Source organism: Austrofundulus limnaeus, unplaced genomic scaffold (genome assembly GCF_001266775.1).
Source record: "Austrofundulus limnaeus strain Quisiro unplaced genomic scaffold, Austrofundulus_limnaeus-1.0 Scaffold239, whole genome shotgun sequence".
Lineage (NCBI taxonomy): Eukaryota > Metazoa > Chordata > Actinopteri > Cyprinodontiformes > Rivulidae > Austrofundulus > Austrofundulus limnaeus.
The window spans coordinates 214,207-231,498 of NW_013952641.1; the positions used below are offsets into that span (position 1 = coordinate 214,207).

Sequence of the window (17,292 nt, forward strand, 5' to 3'; positions counted from 1 at the left end):
CTGGTTCATAGATGATCAAATACTTATTTCACACAATAAAATGGAAATTAATTATTAAAAAATCATACATTGTATTTTTCTGGATTTTTGTTTTAGATTCCATCACTCACAGTTGAAGAGTACCTATGATAAAAATTACAGTCATCTACAAGCTTTGCAAGTGGGAAAACCTGAAAAATCAACAGTGTATCAAATACTTTTTCTCCCCACTGTAGCTATAGCTTTAAATTTCTTTAACACATTTAGTTTATAGTGGTAGCAACTGACAAAATGGACTTACTGAACAAACACAATGCATGTGAAATTTTTGTTGTATTTTTATTCTGAAACTAATAAATAAAAATACTACCACATTGGTAAATGTTTTTTGGTTACTGTCACCACCAGATAAACCACACAGACAAACAGCTGCATTTTAATGTTAATGAAAGCTTAGAAAAATCCAACTGTCTGAAAGTATAACCACACTTAGTTTTTTGCTGCTACTAAAGATAAGTCAAATATTTTAGGGTGAGTCAAAAGTTTCAGGACACCTCTTTAATTTCAGAAAGAAAAGGGGAAATACCGCAGCAGGTAATGGGTGAGGGGGCCTATCGTTTACGCCATCTGCAACATGGCTGTCATCTTGACAGCTGCCATATTGGATCAAGGACAAGTTTTTCCAAAAATAGACCCCCTCGCCTGTTTTTGTATTCAGATTTGCCATTTCCCCTTTTGTTTCAGAAATAAAAAGATGTCCTGACACTTTTGACTCACAATGTGTATTCTGGACTCTTTCCTAGAGAAGGTTTTTCTGAAGCAGAACTTGCTGAATTTTAATCGAAGATCACCGGCCTAAGCTGTCAAGAAATAGTTTGTAAAAAAAAAGTGTGCTACAGTGATAAGTTACCTACTATTGTAATATTTAGATAGTAAATATGTAGATTCACTTTACGCAGTTTCAGCAGATTTTTCCCCCCAGAACTAAGCGGGACAGACTTGGGGGCACAAAGAGCATTTTCACAAATGTTGTGTCAGTAACACCTGCTCCAAATGTCAAAATTCAAATGTCGCTGATACAGATGTGTTGGTTAAAAACAAGTCTGTAGCTAACATCTAGACCAGAGGTTCTCAAGSTATTTGGGTCTGGGGACCCCTTACAAAGGCGAAAAAACTCCAGGGACCCCCTCATAAAACAAATGCTGTTTTAAAAGATAATTTATTGTCATTTCAACCCCTAAATGCCATGGGAATATATATTTTATTAAGTTTGTTATGTTTGTTTTATTGGTTCATTGTTCTCCATGCATTTTAAAAAATAAAAAACAAATTAACAATTTGGTGGAATTTTTTGAGGACCCCCAAGATACCTCTCACGCAGGAAAGCGTGTTTCACTGCTGTTCTGATCTCAGTTTACAAAGCCATGCTCCACACACAAATTAATCTGGCTTTTAATCATTTCCAGTTTCCCAAAACAAGGCAGGGAACCAGACAGATACAAGCAGTGGGTGAAGGCTTGCCGGAGAAGTGACAGCCTGCCGTCTAAATGGTCCCTGCTGTGCAGCGACCATTTCACTGATGCCGCCATGGACCGTACAGGACAGACCGTTCGCCTGAGAGAGGGTGCTCTGCCTACTATATTTAACTTCCCTGCTCATCTCAAGGTTAAATCCTTTTTTACAGCATTTACATCATGTCAGTGTCAGCGAGTTAAAAAAAAAAGCTAAGTCGTTCAGTGTATTGTCTGTTTTATTCTACAGAAACGAACGGAGTCAAGGCAAACTAATCCAAAACGAACCGCAAGGTCCAAAGCTGCAGCATCTGATGCCTCCAAAAACAGCGACACTCTCTCTGCTCGTCCTCAGGTTAGATCCAGGGGGCGTCAAACTCATTTTCACCGAGGGCCACATGAGCGTTATGGTGGCCCTCGAAGGGCCACTTGTAATGAACTTTGATGTTTCATGTTTAACTTTGACTAAACAGAGCTTTAACATGTCCTCTTTTAAACACTGATAAGAACTAAGTGTATGACTGACTAAAAAACTGACTATTAAAAGTAAAATTAATAGAGTTTTACTCACTGATGAGTTTCTAGTGAGTAGCTGCATTATGGCAGATTTAGTTTATGTTTGATGGTGACTTTAAAGCAGTTTATATTCAAACATTAGTACTGTGCTATCCAACTAAATTGCTCAGTTACTTCAAGCCAACAGCTCAGGGCAGGATTTTTTTTTAAATTTATTTTTATTTCATTTATTTTTATTAAATTAATTTTGTTGCGTTTAACCATAAATTTAAAGTTTACCATTGATATAAGAAACAAATTTCATGTTAAAGGCACAGCGTGTAGGATTTGTTGTTTTCAGCGACATCTAGTGGTTGAGTGGTTGAATCATCCTCCCTGGTCCTCCCCCCACCCCCACCCCCCGCTTCCAAACGCAAAGGAGTTGCTACGGTGTCTCTCAGGTGTCAAAAACCTTTGATAATTCCAACCACGATGTCTACCAGCAGCTTCAGGGCTAGTGATGTTTCAAGTGGTGAGATTATGAGCTTTAATAAATAAAATTATCCCAGCTACAATGACRGACAACAAATATTACATTTATAGTATTACAACTAAAACCGTTTTTGACGCCGCCACCGCAGTTTGTCCTTCATGAGCCTTCGTAGACAAGATGGCGGTGCAAGATGGCGGCTGCCTGTACTGGCGACCCGCGACCATGGAGATATAAACAGCTTTTTATAAGGTAAAAATAATAAAACAAGGTCTTTGCAATGATTAGACATGTTTTTTATTATTTCGGCTAAAAGAATTGACAAAGTCCTACACACTGTGCCTTTAAGTTAAATTTATATTTTATCCCCCCCGGCGGGCCACACGGGAGTCAGCCATGGGCCACATTTGGCCCGCGGGTCTTGTGTTTGACACATGTTTTACACTGTTTAACTTCACTTTAGTGACTGTGACTTAAAAAGTAAGCATTTGAATGTAATTACTGGTATTTTACAGACACAGGCAGAGCCGAGACAGCCCAGGCCGAGACGAACTGCAAGATCTAAAAGTGCAGCTTTACCCTCGTCTGATGCTGACGACAGTACTGACCCTGACCCCGCTCGTGTCCAGGTTCATCCTTTTACAGCATTTACCTTCACTTCTGTGTTCGATAGTTAAACTGTGCGTTTTTCATTGGATAATTAAACAGGTAAAAACAGAACATAGAAAAACTGCAAGACCCCCACCAAATGCCTCAGACCACAGTCACTGCCGCCACTCATGTTCAGGTTAAATCCTTTACAGCGGAAAACAGATGTTTACATAMAGTGTGTAAAAAGTCAATCTATTTTTTTTGTCACAATCTCTGACAGTGGACTTAACCTTTCCTGTTTTAGGTCAAAGTTATTCCCTTTTGTTAAACGTCCAAACAATGAGAGAAAGAGTTTTAGTTTACAAGTTTATATACATTTGTCTTTGTTTTTGTGTTATTTGTATTTTTCCATGACATCATACAAAAACTTGTATTTGAGGCGTGCTCAGATGTTGTCTACTAACCTATCAAAAAAAAGCAATGACATCATTTGGGCTTTCTCAAATAAAGKTATTATCTTAATAAATTTGGCAAACCAGACTTAAACTAAACTAACGATTAGAATGATTTAATGTCAGTGTGGGGATGAAAGGATTGATTTTTATACACTGTAACATCGAGTTTCAACTGTACTTTCATTGCAGCGTCACGGAGTTCAAAAAGTTTTTACAGTGTACTTTTATTCTACAGACTCAGACTGAGCCAAGTCAAACTGCAGCATTGCCCCCACCTGATGCTGCCGACACTAATGATCCTGCTCATCTCCAGGTAAAACATTTTACAGCACGTACCGTCACTTCAGTGTCGGCAAGTTAAAAAAGCGTTGTGATGTATCATCCCTTCATCCTACAGACACAAACTAAGCCGAGGAGAACTTCGAGATGTAAAATTGCAGCGCCGCTGGATCCCGCTGACAGCAGTGATGCTGTCCACGTTCAGGTTAAATGTTAAACGGCTTCGCTTCAGTGTCAGCGTGTTAGAAAGCACGATTTTTCACTGTAGTGTKTTTATCCTACAGACACAAACTGAGCCAAGTCAAACAGCAGCATCTGAAGCTGCAGCAGTGCCGCCGCCTGATGCTGCAGACTGTGCTGTCACTGCAGTCGGTCTGAATGCATCCAACCTTCTCGACGTAAGCAGCAATTAGACTGTAGTTTATATGAATATTTACAGTATATGTGTATGTACAAAGCCTGGTTATCGCATTGTATCAGAATGTGAACGTTTCTTGACACCTGCAGGATCACACGTACTTTCTGGAGAGTCCACGTGGCGCAGCAAAGCTCGTTAAAGACCTCCGACAGCAAATAAATGATCTCCAAAAAGAAYTGAAAAATGCAGCTGCAAGGGAAAAGAGAGCAAAATGTTACGCCAATAAACTGAAAGAACGTAACCAGCTGCTGACGGAGCTGGAAGCTAAAATGGAAGCTTTTAAAGGTTTGTGTATTACTATTAAGGCTGAGTGAATGTGTGCACAGTAGTTCCTGCTTATTTCAACAATTGAATAAAGACAACTTTATTTCCTGTTTTACCAAATAATAACCATACCCTCAATAAAGCACATGATTTGACTCCAGAAGGCACACGGTTTAAAAATGATCATTTCAAGAAATGGCAGCATGTGTAAATCAGACTCTGTTTTTTTTAAAGATATTCCAGAGGACCTGTTTTACAAACCCCACAATCAATACTCAGAGAAACAGAAGGAGTTTGCACGCACATTGCACCTTTATTCACCAAAAGCCTACGACTTTGTCCGAGGGGTTTTGCCCTTGCCTGACCCTCGCTCCCTACGAAGGTAAGACTTGGTTCTTATTGTTCGTTGTAGCGGAGCATGCCAGACTTTCCAAAGTGGCTGTTGAGCAAGGCTCTTTAACAAAACACTTAAAGTCAGGACTGACTCCTGGCTGCCTTTTTGTGATTTCTGARCAGACTGAGGTGGTAAAAAGGAGCAAAGTCATCCCTTCTGCAGTGCGATATGACTCATTATTATTGCGTGGCCACGCAATATTTATCTTATGACCACGTGATATTATCGTGTGGCCACAAGATAAATTTTCTTTATCCAGTGTCACCAAAGTGGGCACTGTAAGTTCATCTTCAATGCTTTTTTTATTATTATTATTATTTTCTTTTTCTTTTTGTTGTGGTATTTATTGGCGGTTGACAAACAACTTCATGGAGCATTACTGCCACCAAATTGTAAGGAGGGTCCAGTATGAAACTTCCAATGTGAAACACTAATCTTTGTGCACTACAAAGTTGTTTGTGCCAGAAAGAGAGGCAKAAACAGAGCCTTAAAGGGATCCATGATTAGTTGTAACATTAGACTTTATTTGATAAACATWTATTTTAACTGTAAAATAAAGACTGTAAAAATACTGTAGGCTGTTTAGTTTTGTAAATTTTTAAAAATATATTTTAACAYGGATGGAGCCATTTTATTTACACGCAAAGGATTCTGGGTAAATGATGACGTGGATAGGTCGTCAGTGTGAGTGAGCTATATCCACCCTGAAGGTTAATCTTGGACAATATCTGACGATTGGCTATTTCTAGAGAGTGTTGACAGAGAGGAGAAGGTAGAAATGACTCAGCCTGTAACTGAAAATATGGATGGAGGACAACAGAGCTGCTTCATGGAAGAAGAACCTCAGCTTAGCCTGTTAGCCTCAGCGCTAGCACGACAAACAAGCTAAACTGAGGTCCTCCATCCATATTTTCAGTTGCAAGCAGTCATTTTTGTGTTCCCCTCTCTGTCATGTGGATGGAGGACCTCAGTGATGAGAGGAGAACGTGTAGCGCTGAGCTAATACATATTTATGGTGATAGCATCAGTGCTAATGCTAAAGCTAACAGGCTAAGGTGAAGTTCTTCTTCCATGAAGCAGCTCTGTTGTCCTCCATCTATATTTTCAGTTACAGGCTGAGTCATTTCTACCTTCTCCTCTCTGTCAACGCTCTCTGGTTTCATTTAAAAGAGTCGATCATCAGATATTGTCCAAGATTAACCTTCAGGGTGGATATAGCTCGCTAGCAGCCTCGCACCAAGGACCTATCCATGTCGTCATTTACCCAGAATGCTTTGCATGTAAATAAAATGACCCCGTCCGTGTAATATATTTTTAAACTTTTAGTTTAAAAACTATAAAAACTAAACAACCTATTTTTACAGTTTTTATTTATAGTTAAAATATGTTTATCAAATAAAGTCTAATGGTACAACTTATCGGGGTCCCTTTAACAGTCAACGTGAAAAAGTGAGCTGACTTAGACTCCATCTGTGATTTATGAACAGCCAAAAGCAGCTTAAAGACGAGACCTGTCTTTGAGGCTGTTTCACAAAACTGTTTTGTGAACGAGCCTAGTATCTAATATTTAGGGCACATTAACACTTTTGATAAATGGAACGAGTTGGCATGCTTTGTTACCATCGACACTAACATCATCTGTATGTGGAAATCACTCTTTGCAGTTACATAATTTATCATAAATATTATGATTTAAGGTGGGTGGAGAGGGACCAAGGAACAGCACCTCATTCTCCTTCATCTAGTTGAAGACCTGTGGTGGGCTTTTTACACCRTCTGAAGGTGTAGTCATCAAAGCGAGGTCAGCTGAAGTGCATCTCTGACAACTTTGGCTTGAGTCTGTCAGTGTGACAGAAGCTGAAAAGGACTGTACAGTCTTTGGACAGTGAACTGTGTACATATGTATAATGCTTTGTTTAATTTAGTCAGTTTTTACATGTTTATTTTATCACGTTGTGTGAAAGCAACCTGTGAAGTTTTAAACTGTGACACCTGTGTGTTATTAAAGCTTTATGAGCTTGACAGAAACAGTGCTACAAAACAACTTGCCATGATGCATCATAATCATGATTTATCTTTTTATTGCTTTGGAAATACTGGTCTWGTACTTTATTTTTGTATTATAGGTCATCTCATTCTCCRCAGACCACCCGTCYATCCATTATCTACCACTTGCTCCAAAATCAGTTTGCAGGGGCAGCAGATCAAAAAGGGAGGTCCAGACYTTTCTTTACACAGTCACCTCTTCCAGATCTTCTGGGAGGAYTCCAAGGCATTCCCATAGTCTCTCCAGTGTGTCCTGGGTCTCTCCTGGGGTCTCCTCCCAGTTGGACATGGCTGAAGCACCTCTCTAGGGAGGTGTCCGAAGAGCATCCTTACCAGATGAACCTCCTCAAYTGGCTGCTCTGGATGTGGAGGAGCAGCGGCTCTAGTGAATAACTGAACTTTTCACCTTATCTGTAAGGGAGAGTCCAGTTACCCTGCAGAGAAAACTCATTTCAACCTCCTRCAWCTGCGACATTGTTCTTTTGGTCTCTACCCAAATTTCATGACCATAGATGAGGGTAGGAACGTAGACTGACCATTAAACAGAGAGCTTCGCCTTACAGCTCAGCTTCCTAAACACAACAGATCAACACAAAACAGTACTGAAGCTGAACCAATTTGTCAATGACACACTCCCTCACTTGTGAACAAAATCCCAASATACTTGAACTCCTCCACTTGAAACAGAACCTCACTAACCTGGAGAGAGCAATCCGCCCTTTTCTGACTGAAGACCATAGACTCATTTTGGAGGTGCTMATCTCCAGACTAGACTGCTATAACTACTGTAATGATGGGCTTATACCAACTAAAGTATCAATTTTATAAACATTATACAGTTAAGTTCATATATATTTGGACAGACATTTTTCTAATTTTGGTTCTAGACATTACCACAATGAATTTTAAACAAAACACTTCAGATGCAGTTGAAGTTCAGACTTTCAGCTTTGATTCAGTGGGTTGTTGAACAAAATGATTGCATAAAAATGTGAGAAACTAAAGCATCTTTTAAACACAATCACTTCATTTCAGAGGCTCAAAAGTAATAGGACAGATTAAATAATTGTAGATAAAATGTGCATTTCTAGTACTCTGTTGAAAACTCTTTGTTGGCAATGACTGCCTGAAGTCTTGAACCCATGGACTTCACTAGACGCTGTTTCCTCCTTTTTAATGCTGGGCCAGGCCTTCACTGTGGTGGTTTTCAGTTGCTGTTTGTTTGTGGGCCTTTCTGTCTGCAGTTTAGTCTTTATGAGTTATGAGTTCACCAGTGCTTTCTTTCTTTCTCAGGATGTACCAAACTGTATTTTGCCACTCCTAATATTGTAGCAATTTCTTGGATGGTTTTTTTTTTGTTTTTGCAGCTTAAGGATGGCTTGTTTCACCTGCATGGAGAGCTCCTTTGACTGCATGTTTACTAAACAGCAAAACCTTCAAATGCAAGCACCACACCTCAAATCAACTCCAGGCCTTTTMTCTGCTTAATTGAGAATGACATAATGAAGGGATTGCCCACACCTGTCCATGAAATAGCCTTGGAGTCAATTGTCCAATTACTTTTGGTCCCTTTAAAAACAGGTTGGCACGTTAAGGAGTTTGAAACTCCTAAACACTTCATCCAATTTTAATGTGGATACCCTCAAATGAAAGCTAAATGTCTGGACTTTATGTCCATGTACATTATATAACTATAACTTGAATACGTTTCAGTAAACATGTAAAAAAGACAAAATTTGTCAGTGTCCAAATATACCGTATATGGACCTAACTGTAAATGAATTTAGGCCACTCAAAAGAAAAAAGGGACAAGTTTTGCTTTAAGAATACAGTGTRAATTTTATTGTCAAAAACATGTCACATTGTTGGAAGAGGGGAAGCGGAGTATCTTTTAAGACATAATCTAAAGGAAGTTTAACCTTCTATGCTTCTAAAATACTGTATTTGTTTTCAAGCTATTGTATCTGAGTGTTATCTGTGCACTTTGACTGAGCTGACTTCAAAACTACATGTAATAATTTAATTGAAGCTGTACGAGGTGTGGTTTATTACTCCCTTCAGCAACAAAACGCGCTCAGTTGTTCACAATTAGAATCTCAAACACGAGCACCAAGTATTGATTTCTAAACACTCAATGTTGTAGAGGCCTGAGCTGCGGTATCAGTTTTACAGAGGAACAAYTTTGTAAACTATTTTCTTAAGATGTTTTGAGACMATTTTTTGAGGTCAGAAGTAGACATGATAAATGACAATATGATGCTTTCTTAACGTTAATTTTAACACGTTCTCTATAGGATACGCTTGATTTATTTGCTCTTTTATCCATTACATTGTGAAGAATCTCATCTTTTTTCATTGAGTCAAAAACTTCAATAAGAATCATCATTAAGAGACATTAACAACAGGAAGCGAAGGTCTCAACACAGTACATGCCATATTTATTCAAGAGTTGGTCAGTAATGGCTCTTAATGGGTGCTGYACAGTATTGGGGTAAATTTCATAGGGTACACTTGCAGTGAATGTGCATWTAGGTTATAAAATAAACTGAGGCGTAACATTGATTTAGAATATTTACCAGTACAAGCCTTTATCGAAGTGGTATAATGCCCAGTTCACGTACAGAGCAGAGGTGTTGTGTCTTCAACATCAGTATATACCCTGTCCTGTTTAAACTGTAAGGCCATTTAGATTGCAATGCAATTTTTTCATCTGCTTAAAGAGTTTCTGACAAAACCTACATGGGATGAAACTGAAAAGAGAAACAGAAACTAAAACATTTGAGTGTCAAAAGTATTGAAGGGTATGMTCATTAATCCATTCTGACAGGATGGCAACAAAGCAGCAGACGTTACATTTTAAATACTGAACTGAACAAGACGTTAGAAATCAAAAGATAAGAAACGTGAGCAGGTGAAAGTAGGAAGGCAGCAGCCAGGTATGGTCTCCCTGCAGGAACAGGATGTGGCGAGCACAGCCTTCTTGACCTTTTTGTTTTTGCGTTGAGGAGCAGKCGGTCACTCCAGCTTCAGCAGCTCCACATCAAAAATAAGCGTGGCGTTCGGCGGGATGACCCCAGGGTGGCCTGTTGTTCCATACGCCATGTCTGGTGTGCAAGTRATTTTAGCCCTCTGACCAAGGCTCATCTGAGGCAAAAAAGAAACATGTCTGGTTTGTATATTGATTCTCTTTTCTTTTATTCCTCCTCACACATAAACATAAACTGCAATTAGAAAAAAACAACTGTTTTCTATAAGAGTAAACATCTGGTGTTTGAAAAGCCAAAAAACCCATGGAGAGTGAAGGCCCTTGTCAGTTCAAATTAACCCCTTAACCCTCAGATAGGAAGTATTGGTGGCCCCAAATGCTGCTGCTATACACGTCCTGTAATGTTATTGTAGGAACATTGTTTTGTTATATGTAATACTCTAATTAGGCCAGTAGGTGTTGCATGTATTTTGTCTTTTTAAGGGGGGATATTTTGTATTTTCCAGGCACATACCACAATTAAGGAACTGTGTTACCTTCAGTTGTTATGRAAAAGCTGTATATACYGTATCAAAAATAAACACCTTGAAATTGGCCTCTGTCTCTTCAAGAACCTCCTACCATTTCAGACACTCCCACTTCAGCACATCTTCACAACATTGCTTYGGTGCTCTGTGGGACTGGAGCTTGGCAGGGGACTGAGCTCCAGGGAGGAGCTATGTACAAATAGGCGGTGCTTTGTCCCAGCACGAGTTTAGACAGCTCCAAATGGCTACCACACAAGATTCAAGGACTTCTAAAACATGCATGAATGAGTCAAAGCAACACACCGGTGTGTTTTTAATGAGGGAATGACATTATAACACGATGAAAAGCTCAAAATTTTCAATTTTGTGCACCTCCAGATAATCAGAGTAGGTAATTCAATTATTTGAATCAGKTGTGTTGAAGCACAGAAAAGGTTGAAAGTGGGCTTCAAGAACCAGGATTTGGGACCTTGTATTTTGGTTCCACATGTGGTAGACGAACAGTTTATGTTATTGTGGAAATTACTGCTTGTTTATGAACAATAATGGAAACTTTATGAATCTTAAATATATGTTGCAAGTAATAAACATGATATTCAATGCATGAAAGTAATTTGGACTGGTGAGTTTTAAAACACAAGAAGTTTAAGCACAACGGTGTGAACAACACCTCAGTGGCTTTTAGTGCAGTCGTTACACTCATCATGCAGAATAAAATAGAGTAGCGTAGCAAAGTGTCACACCTATTAAAGGAACTCTACCAAACTATGATTATTTGTAAAGGTTCTTCTGTGCTGTACTTGTTGCATCATCTTTTCATTGTGTAATATTGAACAAGGAGGGAAATCTCAAATAGTCATTACCTGTGCTACTCCTTCCTCCCAGCCCTTAATAACCTCACTCCGCCCAATCTTGAACTTAAAGGGTTTGTTCCTGTCTCGGGATGAGTCGAACTTTTTCCCGTTCTGCAGCATGCCTGTCGAAGAAAAATGAACAGAACCATGAGATAAAGAAAAGAAAAACATAGATCATTCATACTATTCTCGTCCTATACAAAAAGGTAACAGTTCCTGCTTCATTTACTGAGATGAACAAAGGTGATGTGACTCAGGGAACACTGGCCTGGTTTAGTAGATTATTTTTAAAGTGAAGTAGGCCAATACTTGCATGTATCTGGACCACAGAGAGAAAGGATAAACAAAGCCAGGACAATGAAGGATTGTGCTCCTTCAGAACACCGACATCATGGCTTTTGAACACATAGAAAGGAAGAAAAACAATTTGGTTCCAGATATCTGTTCCCATCTAAAGTGCTGTTCTGTCACTCTGATGACTCGARAGCTTTCAGACTCTTGAAAACCAAGCATGCAAAACATTGCCTTATAAGTAAGTCTACTAAACACAGAGTTTTAGAGGAATGTTTTTGTTTGTCGGGTTTCTTAATACTGATCTAAGACTAATTCAAGTATAAAACCACACCCAGCAGATAATCCAGTGTGTCTGCATAAACCAGACAACTGAAAGAATCCATTTTAAACTGTATATTTAATCTCTTTGTTACTAGCAGTCTGACTTATAGAAAGATTTGTTCTGAATTTCTTAGTTGAAAATAACTAACACAGTTTGGCACATAGTAAAACAGTATATTATCTACAACAAAGTTTTTCTTGTGAGTTCCACATTTACTGAAATGTATAGAATAAAACAGAGTATAAAGCACCAATTTCCATTTTGCAGGATGTCCCTGTGTTAATCATTTGATTTATCTGCCTCTGTCCTGATTCAACAAGTGTGAATACTTGGCATTTAAAGTTGGTGTCAACTGAAGTTTGGTTGTCTTCCTCATCAAGTCACATGAGTGTTGATACTGTACTGCTTCTCCTCTTTCATGTGCCCTAAACTTAGCAAGTCCATCATTTCCGAGAACCCCAGTAGCATCGGCAGTCTGGGTCCTGTCCAGTTACAGAGTCTTCAGGTTCACACACCAATGCAAATACCACCTGGTGCAGGTCCTTTAAGTAGCAGATATCTTCTGGCAACAAGTGCAATGAAAGTGGTTTTAATGTTTGAAGGTGGTGTCCGGAAATTGGAGGCCAACGCTGATCACAAACAGGAAGCCAGTTAAGGATTGGATCCTAGGTTTTGGGGTTTACATCTATGACTTGTTGAAAGACTGCAGAAGTACGGGAGATATTGTACAGCTCAGCTCTGCTTAAAAAACAAACACTTTTTATGGATTTGAGTCAAATAGAAGAGTTAAATGCTACAGACCTGGATTAGATGTCAACACTCAATTTGCTGGAGGCAGCTGAAGGAATATAGACAGGCATGGAACCTGATTACTGGACCAAAATTTAGGTTTGGGAAAGCTCTCATCACCCTGACAAGAAAAACTTTGAATACACTGGTTGGAGTCCTAACTGGGCACAATCTGCTCAACCGCCACAAAATGGTGATGGGACTCCATGACGATGTCTCCGTGTGATGCCTGTGGCATTGGATTAGAAACTAGGGATGTCCTGATCAGATACTCAGTATCGGGATCGGTGGCAGATATGGACATTTTTTAAAAATCTGGTAGAATCGGATTTATTCATGTGATCCAGTTTTCGCGACAGTTTTCAGCATCATCATGCTTTACAACTGCCGTTAAGAAGTCAAGACGCACACAGGTATGCAACCATGTCCACAGTGTGGGAACATTTCAAAAGAAAACAATGATGCTGAAACTGCATCTTTTAAAATCTGTAAACTGGATGTTTCTCGTGGTGGGAACAGAAGGGCTCGCTTTAATACTAGCAACCTTGTCACTTGGAAAGAAATAAAGCTATCGAATCGGTATCGGAAAGACTAATCGTTAAAGAAATCGGATTGTATCGGGAGCCAAAAAATTTGGATTGGGACATCCCTATTAGAAACCTCTTTGCACTATTTAGGTCACGGTCTGGCTCTGAAAAGTCAAAGGAAAAAAGTTCTTGGGGACCCATTTATGGATCCCGAGAGTCTTAGAACACAGTGTTTGCATGTGTCCATCTGAGGAAGGTCACTGTCCTTTTGGGGAGAGCAGTGGGCCCAATTAAGAAGCGGCCCCCRCTCATATGGGTTCTTCATCCATCCCCATTCACCACGACCTAACTGCTAGGATTGTGGTGCACATTGGTGAATGATCCAAATCAGGAGGAGAGGAATAAAAAAGTTAAAAAGATAACTTCCTATAAGTTAAAATAAGCATTGTGGTTTCAGATATTTCACCTAAATATTAATTATTTATCATAGTTGGACATTTATACTGTGCATGTTGCTAGCAGTCCCTGCTTTGCAACTTCCCCTCGCCCGTGGCGTCTCACTGCTCTGTTATCACTCTTTGTATGGCTAAAGGCTGGGTGGGGTCTGCAACAACACAGCAAGGTCTGTCCCTTCCTGCAGTCGGCTCCCAGACTCTCCTCTCATGAGAGGATTTCACTTGGTAGAGGCTGGAGAAAAGCCATATCACACAGGGGTGGGGTTATTTTTACTTGGGTTACAGTATCCTGTGTTGTCCCTAGTGTAGAACGGCTGCCGATCGAGTCGCCTTCCCCCCATACACACCCCTCACCAGCTCAAATGTAGATTAAATGAGATGTGTGTAAAGGTATCCGTCTAGCAAATAAGTCTGTTACCTCGTTTCATGCTGCTACAGGCGTGCATACATACACAACTTAATAGAATGAATACATTTTTGATATGTTTCATTTRCAGGTGTGGTCAAAAGGTTTGCATGCACACTTAAATGTCATGAATGTCATTTGTTTGTTTTTAATAATTTATTTGTAGTTTTTTTCCTCAGGGTGGAATGACTACACTACAATAGTTTAAATGAGTTTAGTTTTGAAAATGAAATGTGTGCACAAGTTAGAATTTAATGTAGATTCACTCAATTCCACGCAGGTCCAACTTCCTTAAACATCGTGTACCTTRACCATACACTTTGTAGCCATCAACAAGCTTCGACCTCTCTGACTGGGTATGTGAGTACTCTTATTGGCAGAATGGTTTCCTGGCTTTTAGGTATAATCATCAAATAATCTATGAGATTGAGAGTTCAGGATTTAAGGGAGACCATTCCAGAAGCTCAAACCAGTTCTTCTGATGTGTGGTTTGGATCTCTGCCTTGCTGGAAAACCTAATTATGTTCAGATTTGATTCTTTAACTCTTGATTTAAGGTCAAATTGAAGAATTTGGAAGTAGTTCRCCTTCATTATTCTATCAGCTTTGTGCAGTACCACCACCATGCCTGACAGCTGGTAAAATGTTCTTCGATTTGAAATCCTGGTTGTTCCTGAGAATGCTAATCTCTTCTTACACCTTCACTGAGCTTCTTGGACTTTCTTGTTATACTGAGTATGGGTCAATCCAATAAATGCTGTAAAACAAAACATTTTTATGCTGGCAAAGACAAAACTAMCAGCTGGAGTCAATCACTATCTATCATAGTTGAGTTTTTAATTGTTCAAAACCATTYCACAGGACCCTACTTGATAGGTTYTCACATTTTTTACCYTTTTTGGCTTGAGMCATTTTATTCTTTTATAGCCTTAYACTGACATTTTTMATTACAAATCTACAKTRSWKWKGWRAWKAMAWWMYRTAGTTCCACAGCAACTAYCACTTMAGACAATGGGCCGCATGYAAGAACATGYTCGTATTTTTTATCCTAAATTTCTCTTACTTTTGTTCATACGAAGGGTTYGTACGAACATGCCACGTCAGATTCAACAAACTCTTCTATTTTCAGGAAAAGTGTGTAAATGAGCTGCGTAAACATGATGAATTCCACCTGTTCGTATCCAGCTACTTGTGCACGCAGAGAGGAGAATAGCATAATTACTACCCCAAAAACACCATATAAGGCTGTTTCCTGCCTCAGATCCCAGGAAGTGTCCATTCATGAAAATGACAGCGAAAAGTAAAAAGAAGAACTTTACGAGTTCGGAGATTGATCTCATGCTCTCCGAGATCGAGAAAAGAGCATATGTCATTTTTAGCAGCGTCAGCTGGGGAATTAAAGGAGCTGCTTAAAGGAATGAATTGTGCTGTTAATGTGCTGTCTCCTGTGGGTCGTATATACAGTCACAGAAATAAAAATCTAAATCATACTCATCTCTCTCTAGTCCTACTCTGGTTTTCCTTTGGTCAAATATTTTTAATTCAAGTGTAAACAACTGTGTTACTGTTAGCCTTTTTCATTTATTCAGAAGAAGAGCAGTCGCGTACTGCTACCCACCCCCCCCCATCCCCTGCCGCAAGGGTCAGATGTGTTTCTGAAAAAAAAGGCATTTTAAAATGTCTCCAAACTTCARTTAACTTCATATTAATATTGCAGTGTTATACAACATCATTAATAGCCAATGTAATTTRATTTAACCATTTTATGTYGTTWGTCTACATTATTACATTTAAAATTATAATTCTAATTCAAACAGAATAGCCTATTTTCAACATAATTATGGAGTGTGATTTATTTTCAACTCGAAATATCTTCAAACTAATGAAATATAAAGTTATTAGTGAAGAAAATCCATCTGGATAACAGCAGACTGACTGCACGTAAAATATACGACAGGTCTGGACCACTCGTGAATTTTGTTAGTATCTGAAAAAAATCTTAGAATACGAAAACATTGGTGAATGCCACAAGTTCTCCTAAATCACTCGTAAGAACAACTTAAGAACAAATYTGTGCGTACCAACGGTTCTTCCATGAGGTCCARTGTTCCTTCTAAAAGGACAGACTGATGTRCAACTCAACTGTTTCTATGTTGCACATCTAAAGCGTTCATGTCTCAGATTCAGCATGTTCAGATGTAAACTCCTGAGCACAAACATGGTAAAAAGAATGACAATCAGATTTAGAAATGACATCACATTCTTTCTAATCTTGTGCCTCTTTTCACTAGAAGCTAACAGAGCTGTTTGTCATGGGTTGCCATCAGCTTTGATGACACCCGGGCTAATTTTCTTCCTCCTAATGATGACCCGTATCAGATAGGCATGCATTTTCTTCCTTCAGCGACAGTCCAGTGCACTGAGAAACAAGCTGAGGACAGCAGAACTGCAGCTGTTAGAGCTGCCACTCGGCGAGCACACGCACATTTGGGACTGACAGAAACAGGAATGAGAGGGCCTCGTTTGGTTGCTAATTTRGCCAGAGTCGATACCTTCAGAGTGGCAACGACCTCTCAACTAATTTGGGCTGCCACAACTCTGACCAGAGTCAGCGAGAGTTCACACACGTATCTTTGTGTCTGTTTGCTCTGGCGTTTGTGTGTGTCTGCATGTTTAAAATCCCAGAGGTGAACATTAGGATCCAAAAGGCATGGCAGCTAAAGAGAGCACCTGTGTTTCTGTAAAGAGGGAGCTCTCTAACGCTAAACGCTGAAAACAGAGTGGTTTCAAATCCCATCATGTATTGGGAAATGTCTCTCCTTACTCTTTTTGTTTGTCTTTGCTTTCTGGAAAACTAACACGAGGGGCAGGGCTGGGTTGAGGTTACACTCTGTGGTTTTGTACTAAGAGCCAGCTGGATGACTTCGACAGGCTAATGGACTAAACTCTATTACTATTTCTTGACAGGATGTTTAACTGACTTTAGCCTGAACAAAATATTATTATTTTTATTGGGTATAATCTTAAGGCTTAAATCTTTGCTWCAGAAAATTAAACTTTAAATAAATGCATAATGTACGTACAACACCAACTCCAAAATAGTTGGAATTTTGGGCCTCATGTAAGAACCGTTCATTCGCACAGATTTGTTCTTAAGTTGCGCGTACGAGTGATTTAGGAGAATTTGTGGTATTCACCAATGTTTTCGTAT

At 39.3% G+C, this 17,292-nt stretch overlaps 2 protein-coding genes across 3 annotated transcripts in view; one reads left to right on the top strand and one right to left on the bottom strand.

The window, feature by feature from the left end:
- Window positions 1-7,484, top strand: part of LOC106525741 (THAP domain-containing protein 4) — a 21,739-nt gene extending 14,255 nt beyond the window's left edge. Inside the window, exons 2-11 of one of the 2 annotated variants that reach the window (XR_001311160.1) lie at window positions 1,446-1,644; window positions 1,741-1,845; window positions 2,991-3,104; window positions 3,757-3,834; window positions 3,919-4,005; window positions 4,085-4,198; window positions 4,308-4,503; window positions 4,717-4,864; window positions 6,574-6,677; window positions 7,003-7,484. Coding sequence is in view for 1 of the 2 variants with exons in the window: in XM_014020070.1 (XP_013875524.1) it covers window positions 1,446-1,644; window positions 1,741-1,845; window positions 2,991-3,104; window positions 3,757-3,834; window positions 3,919-4,005; window positions 4,085-4,198; window positions 4,308-4,503; window positions 4,717-4,864; window positions 6,574-6,625 (1,093 nt within the window). In the remaining variant the exon portion in view is untranslated. Of the gene's footprint in view, window positions 1-1,445; window positions 1,645-1,740; window positions 1,846-2,990; window positions 3,105-3,756; window positions 3,835-3,918; window positions 4,006-4,084; window positions 4,199-4,307; window positions 4,504-4,716; window positions 4,865-6,573; window positions 6,905-7,002 lie in introns of those variants that run through there. The other variant, XM_014020070.1, reaches the window with a different exon arrangement.
- Window positions 7,485-9,332: 1,848 nt separating this feature from the next.
- Window positions 9,333-17,292, bottom strand: part of fkbp1b (FKBP prolyl isomerase 1B) — a 13,840-nt gene continuing 5,880 nt past the window's right edge. The window contains exons 3-4 of the mRNA XM_014020072.1: window positions 11,299-11,411; window positions 9,333-10,066 (exon numbers count right to left, since the gene is read on the bottom strand). Coding sequence (XP_013875526.1) covers window positions 9,938-10,066; window positions 11,299-11,411 — 242 coding nt within the window. The 3' untranslated portion in view covers window positions 9,333-9,937. The remainder of the gene's footprint in view (window positions 10,067-11,298; window positions 11,412-17,292) is intronic.